Genomic DNA, 26,125 nt, shown 5'->3' with positions numbered 1-26,125 from the left:
TTGTCTGATGGGGAAACTGAGGCACAGCAGGGCTGTAACTTGTCCCAGGCTGTAGAGTCACTTTTGGTGCCAGCATTGCTTTGCTCCTTCCCAGTGCAGTGGAAATTTCCATTCTTCTGTCTGCTGCATTACTCTGTGCCTCATTCTATAGCCTTGGATTAGCTGGCATGAAGGGAGGTGCCAGGTTAGGGCAGGGATAAGCTGCTCCTTCTCCTACCGGTTTAGGGCTTCAGAGATTGCATGGGACATGGGGCCCTGAGTCCCAAGAGCCCCAAACTGTCACCTGTACTTAGGGCCTAGCTCAGGAGTGGGCAGTTATTTCTTCTGGAGGGCCACTTAATGAGTTTTAGTGAGCTGTCAAGAGCCACACACACAAAGTCTTTTAAAAGATATCATTTTAACAAATTATAGATAGAAAACAAATCATATACTAAAAATCAAACATCTACTATAACATATTTTAATTCTGTTTCAAAAAAGATTTGTCCCGTTGTATGTTTCTTTGAGTAGTATCTATAGAGGCGATTGCATAATAGCTCAAAATAAAGTCTTACTCTTGTGTATTGTGGGGAAGGGGTTGTGGGGGTGTGGGTATGTGGAGGATGGGGAGTATAGGGGGCGTGGGGTGGTGCATATGTGTGTGCAGTGGTGTGCATTTGTGTGGGGGGGGGCTGCCCATGTGCTACGTCCCAGGAGCCATCTGGGGGGAGGGTCGGGGAGGGGCAGGGGGGCATGCAGCAGAGTTCGCCCAGGTCATGCCCTGCAACTGCTGTCCCCTGTCCCAACACCATCCGTCCATCCTGTGGCTGCCCCCGTGGCACTCTGCATGGGGCCAAGCTCTGCCTGTTCCCACCCGGGACAGCCCATGCTGAACACCCAGCACCGGCCCTGGCCCCAGGCAGCACACACAGCTTCCCAGCGGGGCTGCTCCCAGTGCAGCTGCAGCTGCCTGGGTATTGCGCAGCTATCCCTGCCTCCAGCAGCTCCTCCTCCTCCTCCTGCCCCTGCTACACTGCTCTGGGCAGCAGGTAGCACTGGAAAGTGATGGTGGTGGCCATGGGGACACATGCAAGTCATCACACACCCAGCCAGCTGGGGGCGGAGGGGGAGGGGGGGAAGCTGCAGCCTTGCACATCCCCATGGCCACTGCCACGGCTTCCCAGTGCTACTTGCTGCCTGGAGCGGCATAGTAGGGGCAGGAGAAGGAGGAGCCACTGGAGGCGAGGGAAACCTAGCAGGACCCAGGCGGGAGCAGCCCCACTGGGAAGCTGTAAACAGTGGCCAGGGCCATCAGGGGGCACAAGCGGGAGTGTAGTGTGGACTGCCCTGGGCTGGGTACAGTCAATTGATGGGCACCCACCCACAGGCCAGATACAATCAGTTGGCAGGCCAAATGCAGCCCATGAGCCATATTTTGCCCACCCCTGGGCCAGCCCCTTTATCACCAGCTTCCTCCAGCTGTTCAATCAGTGCTCATTTTGTCCCCAACAGGCCAGGTAAGCCCTGTGTCACCCCTGAAGGACCTGACCAAGGCAGTGCACAAGCAACAGAAGGCACTGGAGGCACACCTGGAGGCCTGCCTGCAGGAGCTGAGAAACCTCTGCCTGCGTGAGGCGGTAAGGGACCCTCATCACTGGTGGAATCACATGGGCTTCTTGGAGATGACTTGGCTACAGCTAGGTTTAGAGAAACTAGGAGCTCTGCTGAAAATCACATTGCCTGGTCATGGGAGATGCAAGGTTGGGGATGGGCATTTCTAGCCAGACCCAAGTGACATGTTCCCCCTGCCCACTGACTGCAGCCTCTCCTCAGGAGCCCCAGTGGCTGGAGTCGAGTCCAGCAGGAGCACTGTAGGGTTAAACATGGGGTGGAATATCCCAGACAGGCTGGCGAGGGCTAGGCAGGTTGTGCGTGAGGGACCCACTGCCAGCGCTATGTCATCACTGGCTGGAATCACCTTGTTGTTGAGAAGCTTCTCCATTCATCCTAAGGAAAGGGATACCCATGGTGTAACTCCTACATTCGCTAGAAGATACCTGTGCCACCCTCAATGCCCTTTCTCCACACAGGAGCTAACTGGGATGCTGCCACAGGAGTACCCTCTGAAACCAGGAGAAAAGCCCCCGAAGGTGCGTCAGAGGATTGGCACTGCCTTCAGACTGGATGAGAAGACCATTGTCTCACAAGGAGCAGTAAGGGCCTGGCTTATTGTACAAAGAGATCCTCTCTCTCAGTTGGTGTTTGGTGCAGGGGGGGACGCAGCTAGACCAACACTGCAGGGCAGGCCACCTAAAATAAGTGTAGTGGTTTTTAACATTCATATGACAGTCACCAGTCCTATTACTGACCCTGGTTGGTGGGCACCAGTCCAGAGCTGGCAGGTCCATAGCACGGGAACCACCACTTGTACCATTGTTGGTTATTTTAACATAAAGGCTAAAGAGGCACTGGATCCATAGTGCAAAGACCATTCCAGGCCAGGGTGAAGCACCACAAAGATGGAAACAAATTCCCCTGGTGTTGTCCATCTTGTACCTGCCTGTTGTATAAAGGGAGAACAGGGATGTCCAGAGTTGCCTACGCCATCAGTACGAAGAAAAGAGATTTATGGCTTTAGCTATGGCTAGGCTCAGAGAAGCTGTAGGAGCTCTCCTGGAAATCAGGTTTCTTGGCCATGGGAGATAAAAGGTTGTGGAGGAGCATTGCCATAGTCTGTCCCACCCAACTCTGTCCATAGCCATTTCTGAAGGAAGTAAGCCCAGCACTGAGAGCTAGCTCCAGGTAAAAGGAGAGAAGAGTAGCCCTGCTAAAGGGTCTTCTCGGGTGCATCTACCATGCAATTAGCATGCAAAAATAAATGCTGGCACAGTTCGTGCTGGACTTAATGGCTCCCAGGCACAGTGTCTATACATGTGCCCACGACCACAACAGTTTGAGCTGGGGAGGAGCAGCCCCAGGCTGACAGCAGGCTCGGGGGGTCATTCCCATCTCTAGGTTGTGGTGTCAGGTGACGGACGAGGATGACTGAGGCATGAGAGTGCCCAAAGAGTAGAGCTTTGTGGCTAGGCCCTGGCCCCCTGTTGCCTGAGCTGACCAGGTGCAATTTAGGCCCAGGTCAGCATTTACACGTGTGCTTCGGTGGAGTTATTTTTGCTGTCATAAGATAGTACTTGTCCCTGACAGTACTGTCTTATGGTGGTGAAAATTAGTTTGCTGCACTCCAGTAGCATCGCACGTGTAGAATGTGACAATTTACACCGCAGCAAATTAGTCTACTGAGCCATTAAGCACACAGGTAGATGCATCCCTTAATGCTTGGTTTATAGAAGGGCTCATTAACATGCAATGTTATATCTCCTGAAGCTCATTTACCCAACCAACCCAGCTGAGATGACATGTCTGACCCCCAGTAGGAGGCAGCTTAAGGCATGGTGCTGGGGGTGGTACTGTTTATTCTCTCCGTGGGTAGTGCAGGGTTGAGGCATAGGTAAGGATTGTATTTGCTGCTGATCTGAGACCTTGCTTGATCCCTGCACTGGCAGCATACCCAATCTTTATCTATGTGGTACTTTAGTAGAAGTCCCTTTGCTTTGTTGTGGGCAGGGAGGGTAATCCCTCTACCTGGGAAACCCCATATGGTAGCCATCATCTGGTCAGCACTAGGGGCCTAGACTAGACTCTCTCCAGAGCTTGACTCAGGTTCTAAAGCTGCCTGCCTCCCAGGCTAGATTACGCTGCATATGTAGCATCTCTACCTCTGCCAGGCTCAGGAGATGAGAAGGCAGGGCTAGGAAACAAATCATCCTGTCCTGTGCAGCTGCCATGCAAAGCCACAATCACCGTGAGTAGCCAGGATCTATATTCTGTGGATCCATCTCAAATACCAATAATGCTGATGCTTCCATTGATAGCATGTGGCATGCACGTATTCTGAGCTGTCCAGTGTGCCCGTATTCCTGGACCCTTGCTCGCAATGTCAAGGACAGTTTGGAATCTGACTCCAGTAGCTCACAGATAATTCCTAGATGTGAAAGCCACTGCAAACCGTTAGAGAAGAAGGATGGTCTAGTGTTAGAGCACCAGACTATGCTGAGGGGTCCTGAGTCCAAACCCTGCTCTGCCACAGATTTCCTGGGTGACTCTGAAAAATACCACAGAGAATCTGAGCCTAGCTGACTTGAGGACCTGGTTGTCAAGGGATGACCAGGATGTGGGTGATCACCTGGAGCTTGATACTAAATTTTGCAAGCTAGGGAGCCTGGAGCAGGCAAGGTCAAGAGCTAAAAGCAGGGGTCTGGATTGCAGCCACAAGCCAGGGGATCAGGAGTCAGTAGTCAGGAAGCAGGGACCCAGGCTGGAGTTAGGGATTAGGAACTGGGAACCAGTAGACAAGAACCTGGAACAAGGGTTCAGGCCAGGCCAGGAGCCAAGCAAAGAAGCATCTGTCCTGTTGAGTAGCCTACTGAGTACTGAAAGGGCAGATGCTTATAAGCAGGCAGCCACACTCATGCAGGTAATCCAGGCTAGCTGGGGTTAATTAGCCTGCCTGCTGCCCTGACATTAACAACTCCATTTTGGAAGGAAGGATATATAGGAACATCAAAATCAGTGGGAGTTAGGTGGCAAATCCCATTTGAGGATCTTGCCCTTTGCCTCTCTAGGTTTGATCTCCCTTTTTGTACAACAGAGATCAGGGCACTGCTCTGCCTCCCAGGAAACACCACCACGATAGGGACAAGAGAGGCTCCTCTGATACATCATGGCTATCTTCAAACAGCCTTGCAGAGGGAAGGAATTACTTTTTCCCCTATTACATTGGTACCTAATTCAGACCCGTGCTCCAAGACCTCGTCTGGGTCTTCCAGTTTGGGGGAATTCTCTTTCCCTTTGTGTGCCTGAATAGTAGTTTCCATGCATGGGAGTAGTATTTTTGGTTCTTACACACTTGTTGCAATTCAGTTCCCCTTACACTGTGGACACATAAGCATGCACATGTAGACTGACCATGTGCAAGGCCCAAATATGAGCATGTACACTCAGGTCATGAAAATGTAGCTGCCCCATTGGAAACAAGGGTCTAACCTAGATCCCAGGATTTCCCCCATCTAGGGGACCAGGCATCTTACTGAGCCACATCCCTTCTAGCTTGCTCTCCTGATCCAGCAGCCACATATCACCCTCTCTTAGCTGTCCAGGGAGCCAGCTTCAGAAAGGTCCTGGACAATGCCTAACCTCTGGTGTGGTGGTGTAACAAGCCATTAATTGCATTAATTGGTGTTGGGACATTGGGGTGCCCCTCAGCCTCAGGCCTTGGTCCACTGTTCTTCTGCTTGCTGAGTGAAGACAGAGTAGGTTTCACCCTTGAAATAACTCCTTATCCCAGCAAACCTCCATCTTATCTGCTCCAGACCAGATCTTGCAGCTGCAGCAGAGGAAGTTTACCAACTTTGGGGGCTTAATTTGAAAAATATGGTAGGTCCTCATTCCTGTAGGAGTAAAATGCCTGTAGCTGTTAATTGCTCTGAAACCACACCTACTGTAGACAATTAGTAAGGTGTGTAAAACAGCAAAAAAGATTTATTACACAAGCAACATAAATCATACAAACAAGTTTAACTGGAAGTTGGGAAAACAGAATGCCAGAAATGAACAGAGAGATTACCTTGCTCTGCTTTTTTCTTGCTAGAAAGCAATCCTTTTCCTCTGCCCAAGGAACAGTTGTCCTATCCTTCTTATGCCAACTACTTTGATTTTCTTCTGTAACTAAACCAGATTACGGAGCTCTGCTTCATTCTCCTGCTGCTGAGTGTGGTCTTTTCCCCTACCCCCTGCTCTAGGCTGCAGAGCTCTTGTGGTCGCCCAGCAATCTGGGGACGGAGATGCTCCTGGGTTTCCAGCTGTTGCTCCTTAGAGATCACTCCAGGCATTGCTACTCCAAGATCATCCCTGACCAATGCGTGTTTAAACTGTTCTTGAAAACCTCCAATGATGGCGAGTCCACAACTTCCCTAGGCAGTCTATGCCACTGCCTCACTATTCTAACAATGAAGAAGTTTGTCCTGCTATGCAGTCAAAACATATTTTGCTGCAGCCTCTCGCTATGTGGTCCACAGCCTGCTCTCTGCAGGAGAAAAGGTGTTTTCCCCCCTCCATATAGTAGTCCTGGGGGCTGAAGTCGCACAGGCGCTAAGGCACACAGCTGTATAGCCTAGAGAGGTTGCAAGTTTGACACCATAGCAGAAGTGCTCATGGTGTGACCCTGTCAGATTGCAATGAATCTGCAAATTCCACTAAATACCTTGTCACAAGGACATGAAAAAGAAACGAAAGAATAACAGGCCTTTAGATGTTTGAAGGCAGCTATTATGTCCCTTCCTAATTATCTTTTCTGCAAGATGAACATGCCTATTTCTTTCAACCTTTCCTCATGTGACTTGTTTTCCAAACCCTTAATCATTTTTATTGCCTGCCTCTGGGCCCTCTCTAACTTAACACTGAACATTATATCACCTTTCTGGCTGATTGAGATGTATAGCAATCTCAAATGTAAACTCTCAGAGATTCATTTCCCTTCTGCAAGCCAAGGTTCCTCTATTGTCTGGTCTGGAGATATTCCTGATGTTTGCTTTAGCAACCACTTCATTGAACGATTCAAGTCATATCTTAAATATAGAAAATAGAGTCACATCAAATAGCATAGTTCATACAAACATACATGATAACCCTGAACGTAGTTTAGCACTAGCTGTAAATAGAGAAAAATAGAAATTCCCAAATAGAGTACAGGAAAATATCTAGGCACGACACAAGTTGAACCCCGAACATCAGTCCTGTATTTAAGTGGATCTTTGAGAGGTGGTTAGAGCATTGTGCTGCAAAACTGAAAGATGGTTAAAAAATCTCTGGATAAGGGTGGGGGAGATGTGGAGGGAGTCACAGTCCCCTGCTTCCTGGGCAAGTGCCCAAACCACTCATATATTAATGCTAAAAAATAGGAATCTGTCTTCTCTTTCCTGGAGGTATGCATGTAAGTGGCATGTCTGTCTGCCCAGGATGTTGTTTTCTGCACGTGCTCATGTGTCCACAGTGCAGGGGTGTGCTTAACTGCCAAAAAACACCACTTCTGTAGACAGAAAACTGACACTGAGGTGCACAAAAGGAAGTAGATTTGTAATTACCAGATGTTATTGCCCCTTCACTCTGGATTGTGTTTAACCTGGATACAGATGATCACCAGAAATGACCTCTCCCCTTTTGAATTGCAGGGGCTTGGAAGGCAAGTGGATCATCTTCAGAGCCTTTGAAATCATAGAAAGCCCAGCTGGGTAGCAGTGTTATAAATGGGGTAAAAGTGAGGTGCAGCAAGCTTGCTTTAGAAGAGCTCAGTTGGCTACCCCAGCAGGACACTTAAATTCAGGGGTATTGAAACCTAGCTGGTTCCTGTCCTGTCCCAACGTACAGTATTGGGCCTGGCTGGACACTGTTAAAATGAGTTTTCTCTTGGCCTTGAGTATTTTGGGGTGGAGGGTAAACTTGCAGGCTCTGTTCCATGGATTGTATCTCCTCTTACTCTGCACAGGACCCTCTGAGCAGGCTAGAGAGAGACCTGTCTCTTCAGATGCAAATTGTGCAGGCTGCTCATCACCTCTTCAGAGAGGAGAACATCAGCAAGCAAATCAAGAAGCGGAGGAAGAGTGCTGTGCTGAAGGAGGAGAAGAAGATGAAAGAGCTGGAGACTGCCCTCAATGAATGCCGTCTAATGGCCGGACACAAGCTCATGCCCAAGGCCAGCACCACAACCACTGAGGGTGAGCCACGTGCATCTGCAGCTCTCAGCATACTGCTCAATCAAAACCTTCTCAGCTTTAGAGAGTGGGCATGGAAGCCATTTGGGGCAGCTCCATATGGTCAGCCAAAGGTCAGCTCCTCTCTGACTTGCCTAGCACCCAAAGAGCAGCTTGGCTCTATGTCTAGCCGTGCCACTGGCCAGGCTCTCCTGGGAGCTGGCACTGAGTGCCTCCACCTGCTGTAGGGTTTGTCCTGCCCACCCCCCAGGACAAGCAGAGCCCTTTGGGAAGCAAAATGTGTCCCACAGCTGCAGCCTGCTCCAGTGGGCGAGAGATGACACCTGTAACTCCATAACAGCATGCACTAAGCTGTGCAGGGAATGCACTTAGGCTTGCAGGGGTTGCCCAATGGGTGAGCCCTTCCAAAGTCAATCTACCTCTCCCCCCCTACATGGCTTTCCATGTTGCCTTACACATGTTGCCCCTGGCTTGGTCACACTGCCCATGGACAGTCATACATACCAGGTTTGAAAGGGCTTAGTAGATATCAGGAAGGGAAGTACTGATTATCTGGTCCCTGCAATGTGGGGATTCCTCCAGGACTCCTGAAGTTAAGATGTCCTGAGCATTTGATCTTACTACCTTTATATTAGCTGGCCACAAAATAGCTACCAGTTATAAGGCTTTCCCTCAGTTCATGGCAGCATATTCTAGAGTTAAAACTATTCCAGCTAAAAGGCAAAGGCCATGGGGTGAGTGAGTGGGGCAATGGGCCCATCAAGTTTTCCCTAGAACTAATGTAGATGCTCCCTACAGTGTCCTTAGCTGGGAATTCTGGTTTTTATCTTGTTAATTCTGTTACCCATCCCACTTTTTCTTGAGGGTGAACACACTCTCCTCCAGCTTCATGTTACCGCCTAGTTTCTTTTCTCCAAAACTTATGGTTTCTCCTCTAGGACTGCCATAGCCTGTCTGTCTCCATCAAAATTTCCCTTGTGTTACCCCAGTGAAGGGCTGTGGTCAAGGCCAAAGACAGCAGTGTGCTTAATTAATTAATTAATAATGTTTTATATTTTTACTGGGCCTCAAACCTCTTTGCATACATTAATGCAGGGGTTGTCAACCAGGGGTTTTTGGTGTATCCCTGGGGGTACTTGGAAAGGTGCTAGGGGGTACACATGGGCAGGCAGGGATGGAGCTGGCACCACCCACACCCCATGCCACCGCCTCCCAGAGGGCAAGGGCAGTGGCTTCCGTCTGCCCAGCTGGTTGGACATGGGGAGTGGGGAGCTTGCATGCAGCAATGGCTACCACCATTCACCACCCCACACCACCACGTCCAGGCCCCACCCCTGCTCTGCATCCAGCTGCTGCCACCAGAAGGTGTACACTCCATAAAAAAGGTTGAAAACCCCTGCATTCATTGGTTAAAACTTCACAACAACCCTGGAAGGCAGCTAGCTATATGGAGATATATGTGGCTGAGAGGTAAATACAGATATTTTGAAGCATGTCTGAAATGCAGCTTCCTCTTGGGTAAGGGACAGAATGCAACAACGAATAACCAGCAACAAAGAATAGTCTCCAAGTGAAGCCAAAGAGTCTGGGATGGGTTGGAAGGATGGAGTTTACATTGGAATTTGATCTGTGATGCAGATGAAAAGGAATGTTTTTATCTACTCATCTTGTTCACAGTTTTGCAGTGTCCTGTCTACCAGACAGCTGGGCAGATCAGAGGCAGCTGCAATTGCACAGACTCATCTCAAAGGAGAGGAGGGGAATTCTAGATGCCATGACCCTCTTACCATCCCGTCCCCCTAGATAGGTCAGCCAGAGTGCCTGCAGGAAATGGATAGAAGAGAAAGTGCTGCTGGGGAGAAGACAGTTCTGTCTAGGCTCTCTGGTCTGGCATTTTCCAGGGGGCATTCTGAGTAAATGCTTGGAGGTGAGGCTGAGCTTCCCCCATCATGAAGAATGCAAGCTGTGGGCAGCTGAAGTTGAAAGTGTATAAGAGATACCTCTTCTTCATAAATTTTCTCACCATGTCTCACCTCTTCCTCTTGGGGACAAGCAGCCACTTCCTTTTTAGCACATGAGAAACTTTGGGAGAAATGTTTCAAATACACCTGAGGGGCTTAGGAGTACATGCAGCATGGGTGACTGGTGCCTCCCAAGTCTGGGGGGGCACCAGATCACCAACGGGGGGAGGGGGTCCCTCAGCGGCTGATCGCTGAGCCAGCCGCGAAACCAGAAGTGCACTTTTGGTTTTGCAGCTGGTGCTTCCAGGGGGTGCGCAGCTGATCTCAAGGGGTGCACATGCACCTGCATGCACCTGCTACACATCACCAATGCATGCATGCATGTAGTTTTGATGCTCAGGGGGTTCTACACTCCTGAATTCAGAGTCCTTATCCAGATCTCTTCTCCAGCACAGTTTTTTTCCCTTCTCTCATCTGTGTTGCTTCCCCTATTTTTTCCATCTAGAGCTGAGCATATCAGATGATAGCTCCTTGTTGGACACCAACCTGCAGGAAGAAGGTAAGGCATTGACTTGATGCTGTAGCCAGTGAGAGCCACTAAATCAGTGGGGGCTGAATGGGTAGAGCAAAGCCTGGCATGCTCCTGAGATGCTGCATGGGTGGTGTGTGGCCTAAATCTGAGTTGTCTGCTTCATGCCCACTGGAAGCCCTGGTCTGAGTGCTATTTGATTTGAGCAGAACCATGCAAATACAAGTACAGGGGTGGACTTCTGGGCCATAACAGGACTGGAGCTCAGACCTGCAAGGAGGGGACATGTTTTACTATGCAGTTTTCACTGTCTTGGTCCATGATGGCATATCATATCATTCCCTTTCAGAGTACTGCCAGGCTCCAAATCATCAGACTGTCCCAGAACTCCTGGTGCCAGTTGAACCAGGCACCCCGACTCTGTCCTCCTGTTTGGCCCATCCCAAGAAACACAAGGGGCCACAGCCCACGTGCTGTGAAATAGCAGGGCTGGAACGCACACCTATCCAGAACAGCCCATGGAAAGAGACCAGCCTTGATAAGCCATATGAGAAGCCCAAGAAGCCATCTTTGGAGTCTAGCAATGTATCAAGGTATAGGTCCTATGTGATACCACCCCTCTCACCCCTGTCTCTACTTTGGGGATCCTGCCATCCAGTCTGTGTTTGGATCTTGAGGATAAGACTGGGATCACACCTGTGTAAAGGAAAGAAACAGTTTGGCTTCCTAAGGCAGAGAGTTAAAAAACCAGGTGGTCAGTGTGGTCCCGTGGGCAGCACCATTCCCTCTGAGCTGAGCTAGTGTTAGGGTGGCCTCTGTGCATCTGTCAGCTGAGTCCAGGAACTGAGGTCACGGAGACTTACTCTGAGTATAAATCCTTTGACACTCATTCTGAGAGCATTGTCTTTATACCTCGTATCCTGGCCAGATTCCAGCTAACCGTGGCGTTTTTGCTTGATTGTGGTGCTCTTCATTCCTTGTACTAAAATGTTGTGTTCGGTGCTGCTGCTGCTGCTTTTCACGGGTGCACAGACAGGTATTTGGCCTTCTCTCCCACATCTCCTGATGAAGGTACTATCTTCCTTACACTGGTCTTATTCAGTTTCAGTTGCTTTATAAACCCATGTTAAGCAGGAGTTTCTCTGAACACATTACTGGGATGAACATCTTTTCCATTTTCTCTTCCTTTCCTTTCTTTGCCTTTCCTTCCTTTTTATTTCTTATAGGGAGTGTGATGTCCTTGGGTGGAGCACTGGTGCTAGGAGCTGAACCTTTGATTTCTGAATCTAAAAAGCACATGCCTATATTGCCAGGCCTAAAGGAGCCAGATGTTTTAACCTGAAGGCTGTAGCACTCCTAAGGCTCTGCGAATCTGACCTTTGTGGACAGCCAAAAAGTCTGTCTACACTGCAGCCACTGCCTCATCCATAGAAGCACTAGGTTCTGGTTAGATGAGGACAGAGTCCTACCTCTCAGCTCTCACATATCCAACCTCACACAGCGTGACTCTGGATCCGAGGCCCAGCATGGTTTCACTGCCCAAGTATTTACCTGGCTTCTCAGATTAGTTTTTGTCACTTGCATTGAGCTCCAAACTTTTTCAGCTACACCGCCAGTCTTAGATACGATAAGGCTGGCTTGAGGATGTCTGCACCTACTGCAGTGACATCATACCCAGAGCCACACTGCTGGAGAGTGGCTTAGTGACAGAAGGGGACAAGGGCTCTGTCCTCATCTAACTGGAATTCAGTCCTACTCTGTTACCAGGCAAGGAATCATGCCAGTATTGGGAGATGCTGGCTGTCAGCTGTCCCACATCTGTCTCTGCTTGCTATGTTTCTCCCCAGCATCCCAGCTTTGATGCTCTTCCCAGTACGTGTGCCCAGCCGTGCAATTCAAAGGATGTCCAAAATGCCCCTATACTCATTGTCCCCAACTACGCACAGACCTGGGTCCAGGACTCTGCCAACATTAGAAATTCAAGGCAGGAGGGAGTAGTCCCAGTTCATAAAATGATACATAGAGACATGATTGACATTGGGGCAGAACTGAGCTAGGTAGACAGGGAATCAGATAACTAGGCCTGTCCAGAGCAAAAGAAATCAGTGGGATCTAGTGGGTTCAGCACTGGACTTGGAATCAGGCAGCCAGAGTTCTGTTCCCAGCTCTGGCACTGGCATGCTGGGTGACCTTGGCCAAATCACTTCCCATCCTTCTGCACCAGTTTTCACTAGGGATGCATTGATAAAGATTTTCTTGGCCAATATCAATAGCCGATGATTAACCAACCAATATGGCTGATGCTGATCTAATAACCGATATTTAGTAATAGCGCAAGGCATTTTAAATTACTAATGTAAATAAACTTTCTTTTTTTTTTGGTTTGTTTTGCATTTATAACACACACACATCTACATACTCAGGCCCTTGATGAGGAAGGCAGTGATTGCCATATTCGCACGCACGTCACCCCTTCACCCATGGCTCCTACTCTCTCCCCATGCAGCCTGTGCTGCCATCCTGGGCAAGCAGGGCAGACCCCTGGGCAAACAGCAGCAGTGGGCACATTTAGAGCCCCAGACCATGCTGCTGCCTCAACACCAGTGGCCCTGTGCAGCACAGCTCCTGTGGCTGTGGGGAAGAAGTCCCTTTTGCAAAGGCGCCCAGTGCCCAATGGTGTGGAATGTCCCTCGTGTGTCACGTTACCCTTCCTGCACGCAGCCCAGCATCTCCACAGCAGTCCCAGCACTCAGACCCTGGCCATGGCAGCTGCAGCAGCAGCAGGAGGCAGGAATGGGCCCTTTGTTGCTGAGTACAGTGCCCTGTGACTGCTCCCAGGCACCCCCTCCCGCTGCTCACTGGGACCTGTAGTCTGCCATGGGCTCAGACCAGCAGTGGGATCTGGGGACTGGACTTCACTCACTGGAGTGCTCTGGGCACGTGGCCTTAATTATCAGCCACAATGATAAAAAAAAAGCCAATAGCTGATAATGTTGTTTCTCCTTTTATCGGTGCCAGTCTAATAGCCAACTGATATAAGGGTGCACCCCTAGTTTTTTGCCCCTCCACCCCTCACTTCTCTGTGCAGACTGTGAGCTGTCAGGGGCAGCAGCTCTATCCAGCACCCAGTACAATGCATCCCTGATTCTGGTTGCCAGCCTTGGTTTCTACTCTAATAGGAAGAAGGGCTTGTCTACACAGGAACACTCAGAGAACTTAATATGAATTAACTACAAGTGTGACTTCTAATAGTTAAATAATTAGTGAAGTAAACTAAATCAAATTAAATCCACTCTAATACTGAATGACAGTGTCTATGGGCATCTATGCATGTACTCGGGGGAGGGGGGGAGGGGGTTCTTTAATTAGAGCGGCTCTAATTAAAGCACTCACAGCATGACATGTATTCAGTGCTCCATGCTTCAGAATGGTGGTGGGGGCACTTGAACTAGAGCATGTTGGATGATCTTTAAAGTGCCCCTGCCGCTATTTTGAAGCTTGGGAATGCTGAATAGATGTGATGCAGAGGCTGCTGGAGCACGTTAATTAGCACGCTCCAGCAGACTCAATCATACCAGAGCAGACATCTGGCACATGTATAGATTCCCTATGTGAGGATGTAATGCAGTTTAAGTTATGCACTTTAAAAGTTGATTCAGACCCATTTTCCTGAGTGTCTTATGTAGATAAACCCTAGGAGAGGCGATAACACTGAGATCCTGGGAGAAATACAAATGGTGTGCATTTTACATACAATGTCAATGAGATAGGGGAGCACAGGAAAGAGTGTGGGATAGCAGGTGACTATGGATCTGAGTGGAGCACTCTGTTAGGAAAGGGAAGAAAAGCTAGATGCTGTAACTAAATGAGCCTGACTTAAATCCTAGAACCTGTGATTTTTAGGACTCTAGCAACTTTTCTAACCTTGTAGTGTCTAACAGTGGGATGTTCTGTCCTTCCTGAACTTCTTTCTCTCAAGCGTTCATACCACTGAGCCAACTCCATGCACTAAATAGCTGTTGGGTGAAGGATGCTCTCCTTCAACATACTGGAAACCTTCCATGTATAATCATTAGCAGTAGTCAGGTCCTTAAAGGACTCTACAGAGTCCCTGATACTTCTTCATTTTCAGAAAATACGTTCTGCCTAGAGAAGGGATTTTGGTTTCAATCCATTACTTCTATTTTTTCATTTTTGTTGCTGGTTGGTTTTGGCTTGGGATAGAATAGGATGTTGCAGGATCTGGGGATATAAGGTACAAGGGGGAGTCACTCGAGTTCAAAGGTAAGGGCTGTAGTGTTGGTGTTAAAGGGTACAAGGAGGTGGCAGTGTTGTTTGGGATGTCAGTGTGGAGGCTTAAAGGTAAGAGCCAGCATTGAAGATTAAGAGGGGAAGGGGGAGTCACTGAGATTTGGGGGTAGCAAGTCCCATTGGGTTTGGGTTGATGGTTTTAGGGCATAGGAATAGAAAGCACTCAGTGTTGCAGTTTGGGGTCTAAGTGTCAGGGTTTAGTGTTCTGAGCAGGTATCAGTATTGGTGTTAATAGTAGAAGGATGATCTTTGGGGTGTCAGTATCAGGGTTTCTGACCTGGCATTGATGTTGTGAGCGTCATTCATGGAATGGAAAGGCTTTTTCCAAGAGGGCATTTCTCTGGCTTTCCAATGACATTTCTTCATCCTGGTCTCTGCTCATTTTCAGTATCAAGCTTGTACTGTACAATTATGGAAAAGATGAATTTAACACGTCTCATGAAAAACAAACCCGCCACCTCTCCCCATATCATAGGAACCGAGGCCAAAGGGGGAACAGTATGAAATGGGAGGTCTTGTGGGTACAGTGCTGATGGGTACAAGTGGTACTAAGGGGATTGGAAGTTTGTGTGCTTGGAATCGCTCATAAAACCTTCTAATGTGTGCTGTCTGGGCTGCTCATTTCCTAAGTGTGACTAGTTTTCTGGGATTTTTGATGGTGCTCCTTTCAGCCTGGCAGGGATGGGAGCCTAGTAGCCCAGTAAGAAGCCTTGCTGCCTCCAGAGGCACGAGTGAGAGCTCCACTCCAGACTTGTGCAAGGGCTGTTTCCAGTTGTAAGTGGCTGTGTGATCATCATTTAGGCTGGGGAGTTTAAGGTAACTGGATGCAATGCTGGCTACATCCCTCCCTTGTGCACCATGGATTAATCATGTTAGGCAGATGGGCCATTAGGCACAGGCAGGTCCTTGATTTGCTTTCAGCCTGAATTTCTAGGAGGGAAGGGGAAAGGGCATAGTTAGTCCTTCATTCATCGCCTGTGTTAGGAGTGGTCTCTAAATGGATTCCTCTTGTCCACAGAGTGGAGGTGTGCCAGGACTACGTGGAACCCCGTGGAAGAAGCATGCTACCAAGGAGGCGCCCTACATACTACACCATCACTGTCCCCAGCTACTGCTTTCCCCTGCCTAAGCCCAGCATGGTCTCCAACCCCACCTATCACTCCAGCTCTGAGGACAGCAACTCAGACGTCTCCAGCATTTCATATGCCACCTCTCCTGGCAGCAGCAGCCCTGACATCTTCCTGAGGCCAGTGCCCCCACCAGCTATTGAGCAGCCCTCTCCAACATTAAGGGGCCAGATTGTTGACAGGCCTGGAGCAGTGTATTACTACCAGACCTCCCAGCAGCTACTGCTGCCTCCTTGCTGCATCCCAACTGTGGAGTATGTATCTGAGAGCCGCATGGTGGCTGCAAGGGAGTTCAGCTGCAGCCGCCCTTCCCTGGGGGTCGGTGGACCACCTCTGTTCTCCTATGAGGAGGACAGGGTGCCCATGCGCTACCAAAGACTGGTGCCCTCCCAGAGCAGGATCGTGCGCACCCCATCCCTCAAGGACTATGCTACAGCCAGAGGCAGGACACTTTCCAAATCAGCTGTGACGGAAGAGCTGAAGTCATGGCATGTACGCACCAAGCTGAGGAACTCACGGCCCCATTCGCTGGACAGGCAGGGGACTTTTCGAATGTGCAGCGGGCCAGGCAAGGAGCTGTATGCCTTGCGATCCCCCATGCAGCGAGTTCAGGTAGAGCAGCCTGGGGAGTAAGAGCCAATGCAGAGGGCAGTGCTCTTCCACGGACATTGCATGACAAGGGGAAATAGTGGAACTTCCTATCACACTAGCTTCTCATTTGCCAGGGGGTAAAGTAACTAACTATCCTGGATTTTCCAAGACACCCCCAAATTTCAGGGCTGTGTCTTGGTGTCCCCAAGGCTCCCTGAAAAAAGGATCTTCATCCTTGCATGTGATAAACTGGTCCCAGATCAGTGCCAGGCAGTGTCCTGAGCTGGGCCAAAACTGTGTCCCCCAAATTTTGCTCCCTGAAAATTGGTCATTTTACCTAGCACACTGCAGAAGCTTGGGGTGCCTTGCCCACCGGTGCCCAATGAATATAAGCTGGCAGGAATAGGGGAAGGGGGGGGGGGGGGAATGCAGGAATGGATTGTGCTCTAGGCTCTGCCAACTCAAGTTAACATTTCTACAGATTAAATAGGCTTGTGAGTCTTGTTCTAATCCCTAGAAGGAATGATGTCCACATCACTCTATGGCCAGACACAGAACTGTGAGTGAAGGGAGCCCCAAAGTGTGAAAGAGGAAGAGGGTTAGGATGGAAGGGCATGGCAGACCTATAAAGGGGAAAGCTACTAGTATATTGCCTGTTAAACTTTGGTTGCCTTAGCCACTACTCTGCACCCTTGCTTTCATGTATAGGAGCAGCAAGCATGGAGAATGGAAGTAATTTAGCCCCAGGCCTCCTGACCTCCTGTGTCCCCATGTGCTGTTTACCTTGTAATTAAATGGTTAGCAATTACCAGGCATGGGATCAGCCTTGAGAGGATAGTAACTCACAGCCTCTGTTAACAAGACCCTCTAGCACAGTAAATTCATCCTAATTTGATTGGTAAACAGTAGTGATCATGGCTTGGTATTTATGGCTTTGCTGAGAGAGTCGGATCTTTGTTTCCAGGGTCAAGGAATAAAAAAAGAGTCACAAACGTAGAACTGAGACCATCAGCTAATGACTACTGTTGGTCACTCTTGCATTGGAGCAAAACACAGGCACAAGACCATCTCTCCTATGCATTTACTCCAGTGTATCATTTCCGTGTATTCTCTGCTCTGTAGAGAAATGATGCTAGTAAAATATTTGTGACAGAATGGTGTTCAGGCCAAGATTTGTGACACTTTGCATGTAGAATAGCAGCATTGTATACTGCCTTAGCTAGAGCCTAGATCTAGCTGGTGTAAATCAGCATCACTGGCTCTAGTGGAGCTATGAAGTGTTATGTCAGTTGGAGGTTTGGCCCATTGACTCCAATGACACCACTCCAGTTTAGATCAACCCAGACTCTGGACCTATACCTTTAAGGCTACTTTAATAATATTGTAATGTATTTGAGCGCACAGTTGAAATATCCGTGCAGTGTCTTTGACTAATTATTTAACGCAGAAACCCTTCCAAAACTTGCATCTCTTCTTCTGCAGTCCCTCGCAGTCGAGGATGATTGTTTTCCATGTTTGTGGGTCTGTAAATGGCTGAGGAGGCCAATCCGGGATCGACAAACCCTGTTGCAAGATCCAGGATCGACAGTTTCTGTTGCAAAAAATGTGCATCTATACCTATGCAGAAGAGGGAGCTAGTTAATACAGATCAGGTGGCTCTACCAATGCCCTTAAATCCTAACTCTACTCCTGTTTTGAACCTTCAGGTTCACTTCCTACGTACAGTACTGTGACACATCATCCCTTTCAGGGATTAGAACAAGACTCACGTGTTATATTTATTTGTGGGATTTTTAAATTTAGGCCTCCGAATTCACTAGCTTGAAGTTATCACTTTTAACATAGCCTCTTGTGGTGCCCTCCAGTGCCTTTTGGGTAGAATGAGACAGGGTGTGGGATCCTGTTATGCCAGATGCAGTATGGATGCCTACATGGGGCAGGCATTGTGCATTGATCTCTAGATCTGATGTACAGGATGACTGCGCCTTTTCCAGTACCATTAAGCAGCTCTTTCCTTTGCCCTGTGCAGGTCCCTCAGATCCATGTCCTGAAGCGGTCCCCTGAGGGTGCCCCCGTGCAAGTCTATGTGCCTGAAAATGGTGAGATCATCAGTCAAGTCTAGAGCCAGCACTGCATCTGCTGCCATCCTGCCCAGCTGACTGCCTTCCTTGCCAGGGTATCCCCAGACTTCCTGGCTGAGAGAGTGCCAGGCAGTCCGAGGCACTGAGCTCCTCAATCTGCCACCCTCTAAGCTTCTTGGGATGATCCAACATCTATCTGCAAGCCATATATTTGTGCTGAGACAGAGGCCTGGGCACTTCCTGCCTTTGTCCCCCATTACCCCTGGAGGACACCACTGTAGGAACAGAGTCCAGACCACACTAATCTCGACTGTGTCCTTCAAACATAGCTGTCATTTGGAAGACCTGGATTCATTTTGGCATATTGTTACCCTCTCTGCTCCTTTGTGGATTGAGGAGCAAACAGAGAACTGTTGTGTACGCTTCCCGCTGTGTCTTCTATTCACTCTCATCCTATTTATTTATCTATCTGTGGAGAAGTATGAGAAGTGAGCTCACTTTGGACACGGTGTCCTTTCTATATCTTTTGGGGAAGGATTGATCCAGGAACAGTGTGCAGGCAAGACAAGTTTTGAAGCCTCCATTTGGATCTTAGAGGCAAAAGGACCTGCTAGATTTCTTAGCAGAGTAACAGAGAGCAAGTTGTGCACATGGTGACAAAGACCTTTGCTTTGGAAAGACAAGAGGCAACAGGTCCATCGGATCCCTGGGTAATGATTGGCTACAAATGCAGGGGACTGCACTAAATGGCTCCAGAGGCTTTCCTGGTATTTATCCCCAAGGAGACCAGTGTATTTGGTTTGTGGATGTGTTTCAGCTGATAAGATTATCAGCAGTTTTGCACTGAGACCTTGCAAACATTGCCCTGGTGATGGCACTTTGCTAGGACACAGGCTGCTGCCTAAATGGTACAGGATCATTTAGAGTGTGCCAGGATTTGGGCAAATGCTGATAAATTCTCCCTCTTAATTGATTCTGCAAAGCAACTGCTAGTTTGCAGACCATGGTGCAAACAGTGCATCCCTGCAGGATGCAGCAGGAGTGAGCCAGCCTGTCCGTATGTCTGCATGTATGGGGAATGAAAGGAAAAAAGAGCTGGCTGCTAGTCTCTCTGCACTCCTACGAACCACTCCAACTCTCTCATTGAAGAGGAGCCATGAATCTTGCCATCTTCCAAGGCTTTATATATTCTTTTCAGTTTTATGGAAAATGTCTTTAAGACCAGGATACCTACCAAGCTTTGTGGGCAGCACCTGATAGTAGATGAAGTTTACAATTTCACTTTATCTAGGTACTTACATCAGTCCCAGCAAAGCCAGTGCCTTCCGAGACTTTGTGGATTTAACCTCAGAATACCCCTGGGGGACAAGAAAATGGTGTCCTCACTTTACACATGTGGAACCGAGGCAGAAAGTAGTTGAGATGACTTGATTAAGGTTGTGCAGGAAGATCTGTTGTGGAGTCAAGAACAGAACCCAGTTCTGTCAACTACCTGCCGAGTGCCTTAGCCACAAGACCATCCCTAAAAGGGAAATGCACTGAGAGCAGAGGGAATGGGGTTGTTTCTGTGTCTTTGAGTAATCCAAAAAGCTGCTGACTTTGCTCACAGTGGCCTTTCATAGTGCTGGCAGGAAGTCTAATCTTCTGAGATCCAATGGACAACTGGCATTTGCTATCCTTTAATATCTCTGTGGCTGGTCAGGTGCTTTTCACTAGGACTGGTTTACCATGGAGTGTCAAAAGCATCTTGTAGAAACATGCCCCAGGTTTAATAAGCCAGTTATCTTGGAGCAGCCAGCTGGGCTCTTCCTTGCAACTTCTCCGGATATCCATGAGCATTAATCACCTAGGTCAGTGTTTCCCAAACTCTGGGGCATGCCCATAGGTGGGAGGAGGGGAAAGGGGGTGAATGTTCCTATAAAGGTGCATGCAAATCATGGTGACAATCAGCTGTGCCCTTCCCCATTCTTTAGGTACTCTTGTGACCCCCTACTTCAGCCAGGAATGCCCCTTCCCCTTGCTGCCAGGTCTCATGGCCAATGGCTGCCAATTTGCCCCGCCGGTGAGGGGCAGCAGCAGCAGTTTGGAACTGGTGGCAAAGGAAACAGCGCAAGAGAAGTGGTGATTGCAGCTGAAATAGGGAGGCGAGAGGTCTGGGAAACACTGAGGCAGGGTATAGATGGATGTAACAACTTCAGTATCAAAGGATACCAGTATAATGCTATCATGCTACTGCTACATTTGCATAATTCCATGGTGATATGAGTTTAACCCTGTTTCGTTCAAGGTCAAAGTCAAGGTAATTTAGTGTAATTATATCACTACCAGATCATGCAGCTGTGAAAGTGACAGTATAATAGCTGATACACACTTCAAAGCAGCAGCCCCCCTTCCTTTTTAAAGCAGGTAAAAGATATATTTGCCCATACCCCTAAACAGTTCTGTAGCCCTCACCCCTATTTAGTCTAAGTGCCTTTCAGTCCTCCTCCATCTCACAGGCAGAGAACTGAAGCCCACGTACATTAAACAGTTTGCTCAGGAAAACTGGAGCAGAGTCAGAAATTGAGCCCATATCACCAGAGTCCCAGCCTAGTACCTTGTCCTCTCTACCAGCCTTCCCTACTTATGCAGCTATCCTTGTTTCCTGTTATACTCCCTTTTTGCTCACTATTCTGTATCTCTTATGATTGTCCATGTGTCTTTCTTTTATTTCTCTGATAGACTAGAGATGTTAACCTACTAATGATGCTAACAGAATTAGTAACTACTTTTTATATATGGTATCCATGGCACATGCTTTCTTTATATTAACTTATTTGTAATAATGTACAGTATTTGGTACCTAATCTATGAATGTGTATTCAACTACAAAGGGTCAATTTTGTTCTGGATTTCATTCCAAATATCTTCATGAATAAAGTCTGTAATTTGGTTTTGCATGGCTTATTTTTGACCCAACAGATTCCATCTAATTCTTAGAGATTCCTTTGGAAAGGTTTTGTCCCAGCCCATGCTTTCAGGCAAAGCTGACACAACAGTCTTGCTAAAGCTAGGGAAGTAATTAACTGAGGCAAGAGAGAAACTGCACCTGCAGTTATCAAGCGCAGGATACCACTTTACACATGTGGGACTAAGTAAGTAAACACAGGGATAATTGGCCATGTTAGTCTGCAGCCAAGGCAGAACAAAGTAGTACAGAGGCTGGCTAAACAAGCAGGAACGCTCCCCTATGCTTGGACTTTAGTATAGTTACAGGGCATAGAGTCGTATTTTCCCAAAAGCATCCTCCCAGCTGTGCCAGAGACTCCAAGAAGATCTTTGAATGTTTTAGCATTGATTTTGCTGCCCAGATATGGGTAGCAGAACAAAAAGCCTAAAGCAGTTGCACCCTTTGCAAAGAGAAGAGGAAGCTGAGCTGAGATTATTTCCCACTGTACAGGTACTGGTGACTTTTCAGCTTTTTTTTTTCCTTTCCATGATTCCATTCTATAACAAAAAAGTTTTGGAGTCCTCTGGAGATTAGAGAAATGCCTGTTCAAGTAAGAATTCGGTTTGATATTATGTAGTTACTATGCAACTTGTATCACAGGATGCCTTTTTATGGGTGTGCAATCCATTCTTTGGAGGCAGTAGATACAATAGAGGGTCATTAAACTTAATGACTATTCTCTGGACTGAAGCATAGATATGCTAAGGAGAGTGGCTGGAGCTGGGAAAAGTTATCCTCCAGCTTGTCTGTGGGGGGCTGATAGAGTAAGGAGAAAAAAACAGCAGCGGGACAAAGGAACTGGGTATTGCAAGGAGTCCTATACATTCAGGAGATTCACCTAGACAGCAACAGAAATTCTGGGCAAGAGAAGAAAGGGGATAGGCTTTAGCTCTGGGCCCAACCAAGATCCAAGAGGGCCAAAGTTAGTAGGACTTCATAAGTCAGAGCCATAGGCAATGCATAAGGGGGTTATGGGGGGCCCCAGTCGTGCCCTGCTGGTACTCCCCCAGATTTGGGAGGCATGATATGGTCAGAGCCCAAGCCAAGGACAGCCCAGAAAGATCCTGAGTCACCTCAGCCCAAAGAATTCTGTAAAACAGTAAAGAAGCTGAGGCAAAGAATTATATTATTTCTTATTTTTGTCTAGATCTGTATATTTCTTTTGCTACTAGATGTAGAACAATGGTGTTTTGGAACCCTGTGCAAAGCCTGAATGTTATGCGTTGCATCAATCATGCGCCCCTGGAGAGACCAACTAAAACAGATATTTCCTACCTTCTGTGGGGTTTTGACTTTCAACAGCTGCTGGAAAGGCTTCTGGAACAGGCACCTATTTATTTATTTTTTAGATTTATATGTCACCCTTCTCAAAACAGGCTCAGGATGGATTACAAAAAAAGACACAAAAATTATAGAAACAATGAAATATTAAAATAAAAAACATACAAAACTTCTTAGGATGATGTTATTTCAGGGTCTAAACAATAAATCTGGGGATCTCTTTGTCAAGAGGGCTGTCAAACACAAGGTTCACAGCCAGACTGCTTTGCCTCGAGGCCCAAAGTTAGTGATTGTGATTATACTCCTGCCAGTCCCGGGAGCCTAAGGGAACAAAGGACTCGGAGCTTGGACCTGCTCCCAACAGTCTTTTCAACAGAGAGAGTGTGGAAAAGGTACGTTATAGATTGTTCTAGCTACGAAGAAAAGAAATGTGACTGAGTTCCTGAAACCTATTTGCAAACCCCTGCAAGCCATGTGTAAGGACCCCCAGTGCAAAACATCTGCTTTGAACGCATTTGAAAATAGAAAGGCAAACATCAGAAAAACAAATTGGCTTTCTGATTTGTGGTCACCAGTCAAAAATTCAGGTGCTAGGGTGGGGAAAGGATCCTGGTGGGAAAGTTTTGCAGTGGAAGACAGCAATTGGTTCTACCACTTTTCTTGGTTCAGTCAATCTCACTCCGAGCCCTGATTATTAATATGTTTGTTTTCAGAAGTATCCTTCTTTTCAGCATGTTCCTGCTTTTGGGAACCCAGCTTGGCACACTGTCAGCCTTTTCTTCTCTCTCCTTGGAGTTGATGGGATGTGCAGGGACTTGGTCCCTCTGGCCATCTCTCACAGCCAGATTGGAAGCTATATATAATAATGGTTGTTGACCAAATTGTTCAGACTAAATATCACACAACTAAAGATAACCACACGTTCTTCTGCCTGAATACCTGTCATTTGGAGAGACACAGACAGCTAATTAAAGAAGGTGTACCCTATAGACGGAATCACTGATATAATAATAGCCTTAGAGCTATTCTACAACCCATACCCCTGCATGGCTACAACCTATACCCCTGCAGATATCCTTAGATTCTAAGGGTATCTACATATATTCACTCCTGCTGGTTTCTGAGGATGCCCCGAAACCAGGGCCATCTGTGCAAGATGGGTCACATCTTATGCCTTTTTATCTTTTCTAGCGTGAAATCATGATATCCTCCAGCTGTTAAACTGGACTCTGCACTCCCAAAGCCAGTGTCTTGACTACGCTCATATAACAGGCCTGACTGGGTTCAATGCCTGTGATGCTTTCCTCTGGGAGCTTGAGAGTAGCAGCGAGTATACAGACCAGGTAGCCATTTCAAACCAAAGCATTATTTAGTATTTTGCAATAGTAACAAAACATTTAGGGGGAAAAAAGGAATTTTAAGAACAAGAACAATCTAAATACTTATACACTTTATGTGACCAGTGATGTACCACCATCCAGATCTCTTGATGGTAACCTAGACAGATGTAGTTTCTTCAGACAGAGGATGCCCGTTAAGTCTTCATCCTGACTCCCTAATCATATACTGTGTATAACAACTGCAGAGAGCAAGAGATCCTCTCTGGCCTGCCCAAATTTCTTTGTTATATGCACTTCTGGCTTTTTACCCTTCCCGATGAACTAGTTTTGCAGGTTGGCTGGGGAGAAAGTAAAATCTTCAAAACTAGCAGTAGGGCACTGTCCTCTAGCGGCTCTCAAGTGTTTGTTTAGGGCAAACTTATCTTGGGCTATATTTTTGCATCCCTACTATCAAACTGATCTAAACTATACAAAATGATATCATAAACTGCTATAATCTGGTCACCACAGCATTCTGGGACCGTTAGGGAGTAGCTTCAGTTCTATTCAAGGGGCATAGGGTTGATTTTAGCCAGCTACACTGAGGTAAAGCTAGGGGACACTTTGTATCCACTAAGATTGTACAGGGTTAATTTTCCATGTGACTACATGCCTCTTTTGCAGTTTTGACAGAAATGCTAGACCTTTCTTCCCCATGGTTCAGGTCAGGTTTTACAGCCCCCAACTTATACCTGTGCTTTTGTGGCTCCACTGTTATTGGCCTCAAGCTAGCCAGATTGCAATCCTGCCTCTGGGTTGCTGTGCGGCGCTAGTCCAAGGACAGCAGAGGGGGTTATGCAGGAGGAGGCATGGCAGGACAGGGGCATGAAACTTAATGTGGAGGAACCATGGGGGCTCTGGAGAGACAGGGCATTTAAAGCTGATAAGTAGAAGGAAGCTAACACCCCAAATCACGGTTGGGAAGTGGACAGGGACCATGGGGCAATGAGGATGTCCCATTCCTTCAAAGGTCCTTGCTGCTGGTGCTGGTCTATGCTCCTGCCAGCTGTTATGGCAGATAACTTTCCAATAAGGGGTGACTGTACCGTGTCTGAGAACCTGAAGAGCTCCACTCTCAGGGTGAGACAGCACGGCATGCATGGGGGGAAGAAGCAAGCCCAGATGTGGCACTGTCTTAGCTTGCTTTCTTCAAGTTTGGCAGCTGTGTTTCTGGTTGGCTCATCACACCAGTTCCCTCTTCCCTGAACTCAGATGGTGGTGGGGAACCTTCCACAAAAAGACCAGGCTCCAGAGTATTTGTTCAATGTGCTGGTGGCTTGCATGCAGCTCTGTCTTCTCAAATCCTCCTGGTGGCAAACCTAGGCAAAGCAGCACATGGTCCCTGGTCCACTACTGCTGAGCTCCAATTTCTCTCACATGTGCATGCACCCACAGGCATCTCCCTTGCAAGATATGGGGCCCAAGGATAAAGCAGGATGGGTAACCCTAGCTGAATCTCAGCTCTGCCACCCCCCACAGTACAGTTCTACCTGGTGGAGGTCTGTTTTTCTGTACTTTTATTTAAACCAATTGGATCAAGGATTTTGAGTTTTGTGGGACACCTACTTTTGGATCTGGGGCTGAACTAGGCAATCTGAATAGCAGGGTAAAAAGCTCAGTTCTGTGCAAACAGCCACCTGTAGGACCAGAGCCCGGGGCATAGCAACTTCTAGCATGTGGAACAAACACGGTTCCTATACCCTCTCAGTGGTTTCTATGCTGTGAAGACACCACTATTTATCCAGCTTTGACCTAAAAGGGCACATTCCTCTCCCAAAGTCTCACCATCTGCTTTAATGCTTGTGATCCCCCATAATGACAATCTCTATTAAATACTGTGGGCTCTTCATATTAAACATTCTTCAGCTCTAGCAGCTTTTCTGCAGCTTATACGCAGAGCTGAATATTCTCAGCATCTTGCAAGATAAAGCCTTAAATGAGCAACTGGTGTCATTTGTGTTTTGGAATTAAGAACTCAGATTAGAATTTCCTTCATTATGTTCTGAGCTAATGTTGAAGTGCTGCCATTAAATGAGTTTCCAGTAGAAGTGTTGTTGGCAAGAGTCCCTTT

General features: G+C 47.7%; 1 protein-coding gene across 2 annotated transcripts in view; it reads left to right on the top strand.

Moving 5' to 3' along the window:
* Positions 1–21,338, top strand: part of INAVA (innate immunity activator) — a 44,540-nt gene extending 23,202 nt beyond the window's left edge. For both annotated transcript variants that reach the window (XM_006277979.4, XM_014609441.3), the window contains exons 3-9: positions 1,492–1,616; positions 2,070–2,192; positions 7,580–7,808; positions 10,272–10,325; positions 10,645–10,888; positions 15,625–16,345; positions 18,354–21,338. In XM_006277979.4, the coding sequence (XP_006278041.1) occupies positions 1,492–1,616; positions 2,070–2,192; positions 7,580–7,808; positions 10,272–10,325; positions 10,645–10,888; positions 15,625–16,345; positions 18,354–18,446 (1,589 nt within the window). In that variant the 3' untranslated portion in view covers positions 18,447–21,338. The remainder of the gene's footprint in view (positions 1–1,491; positions 1,617–2,069; positions 2,193–7,579; positions 7,809–10,271; positions 10,326–10,644; positions 10,889–15,624; positions 16,346–18,353) is intronic.
* The last annotated feature ends 4,787 nt before the right edge of the window (positions 21,339–26,125 follow it).

Source organism: Alligator mississippiensis, chromosome 14, assembly GCF_030867095.1.
Source record: "Alligator mississippiensis isolate rAllMis1 chromosome 14, rAllMis1, whole genome shotgun sequence".
Lineage (NCBI taxonomy): Eukaryota > Metazoa > Chordata > Crocodylia > Alligatoridae > Alligator > Alligator mississippiensis.
Note: the sequence above shows the minus strand (reverse complement) of the source record. Positions and strands in the feature narration are given on the sequence as shown.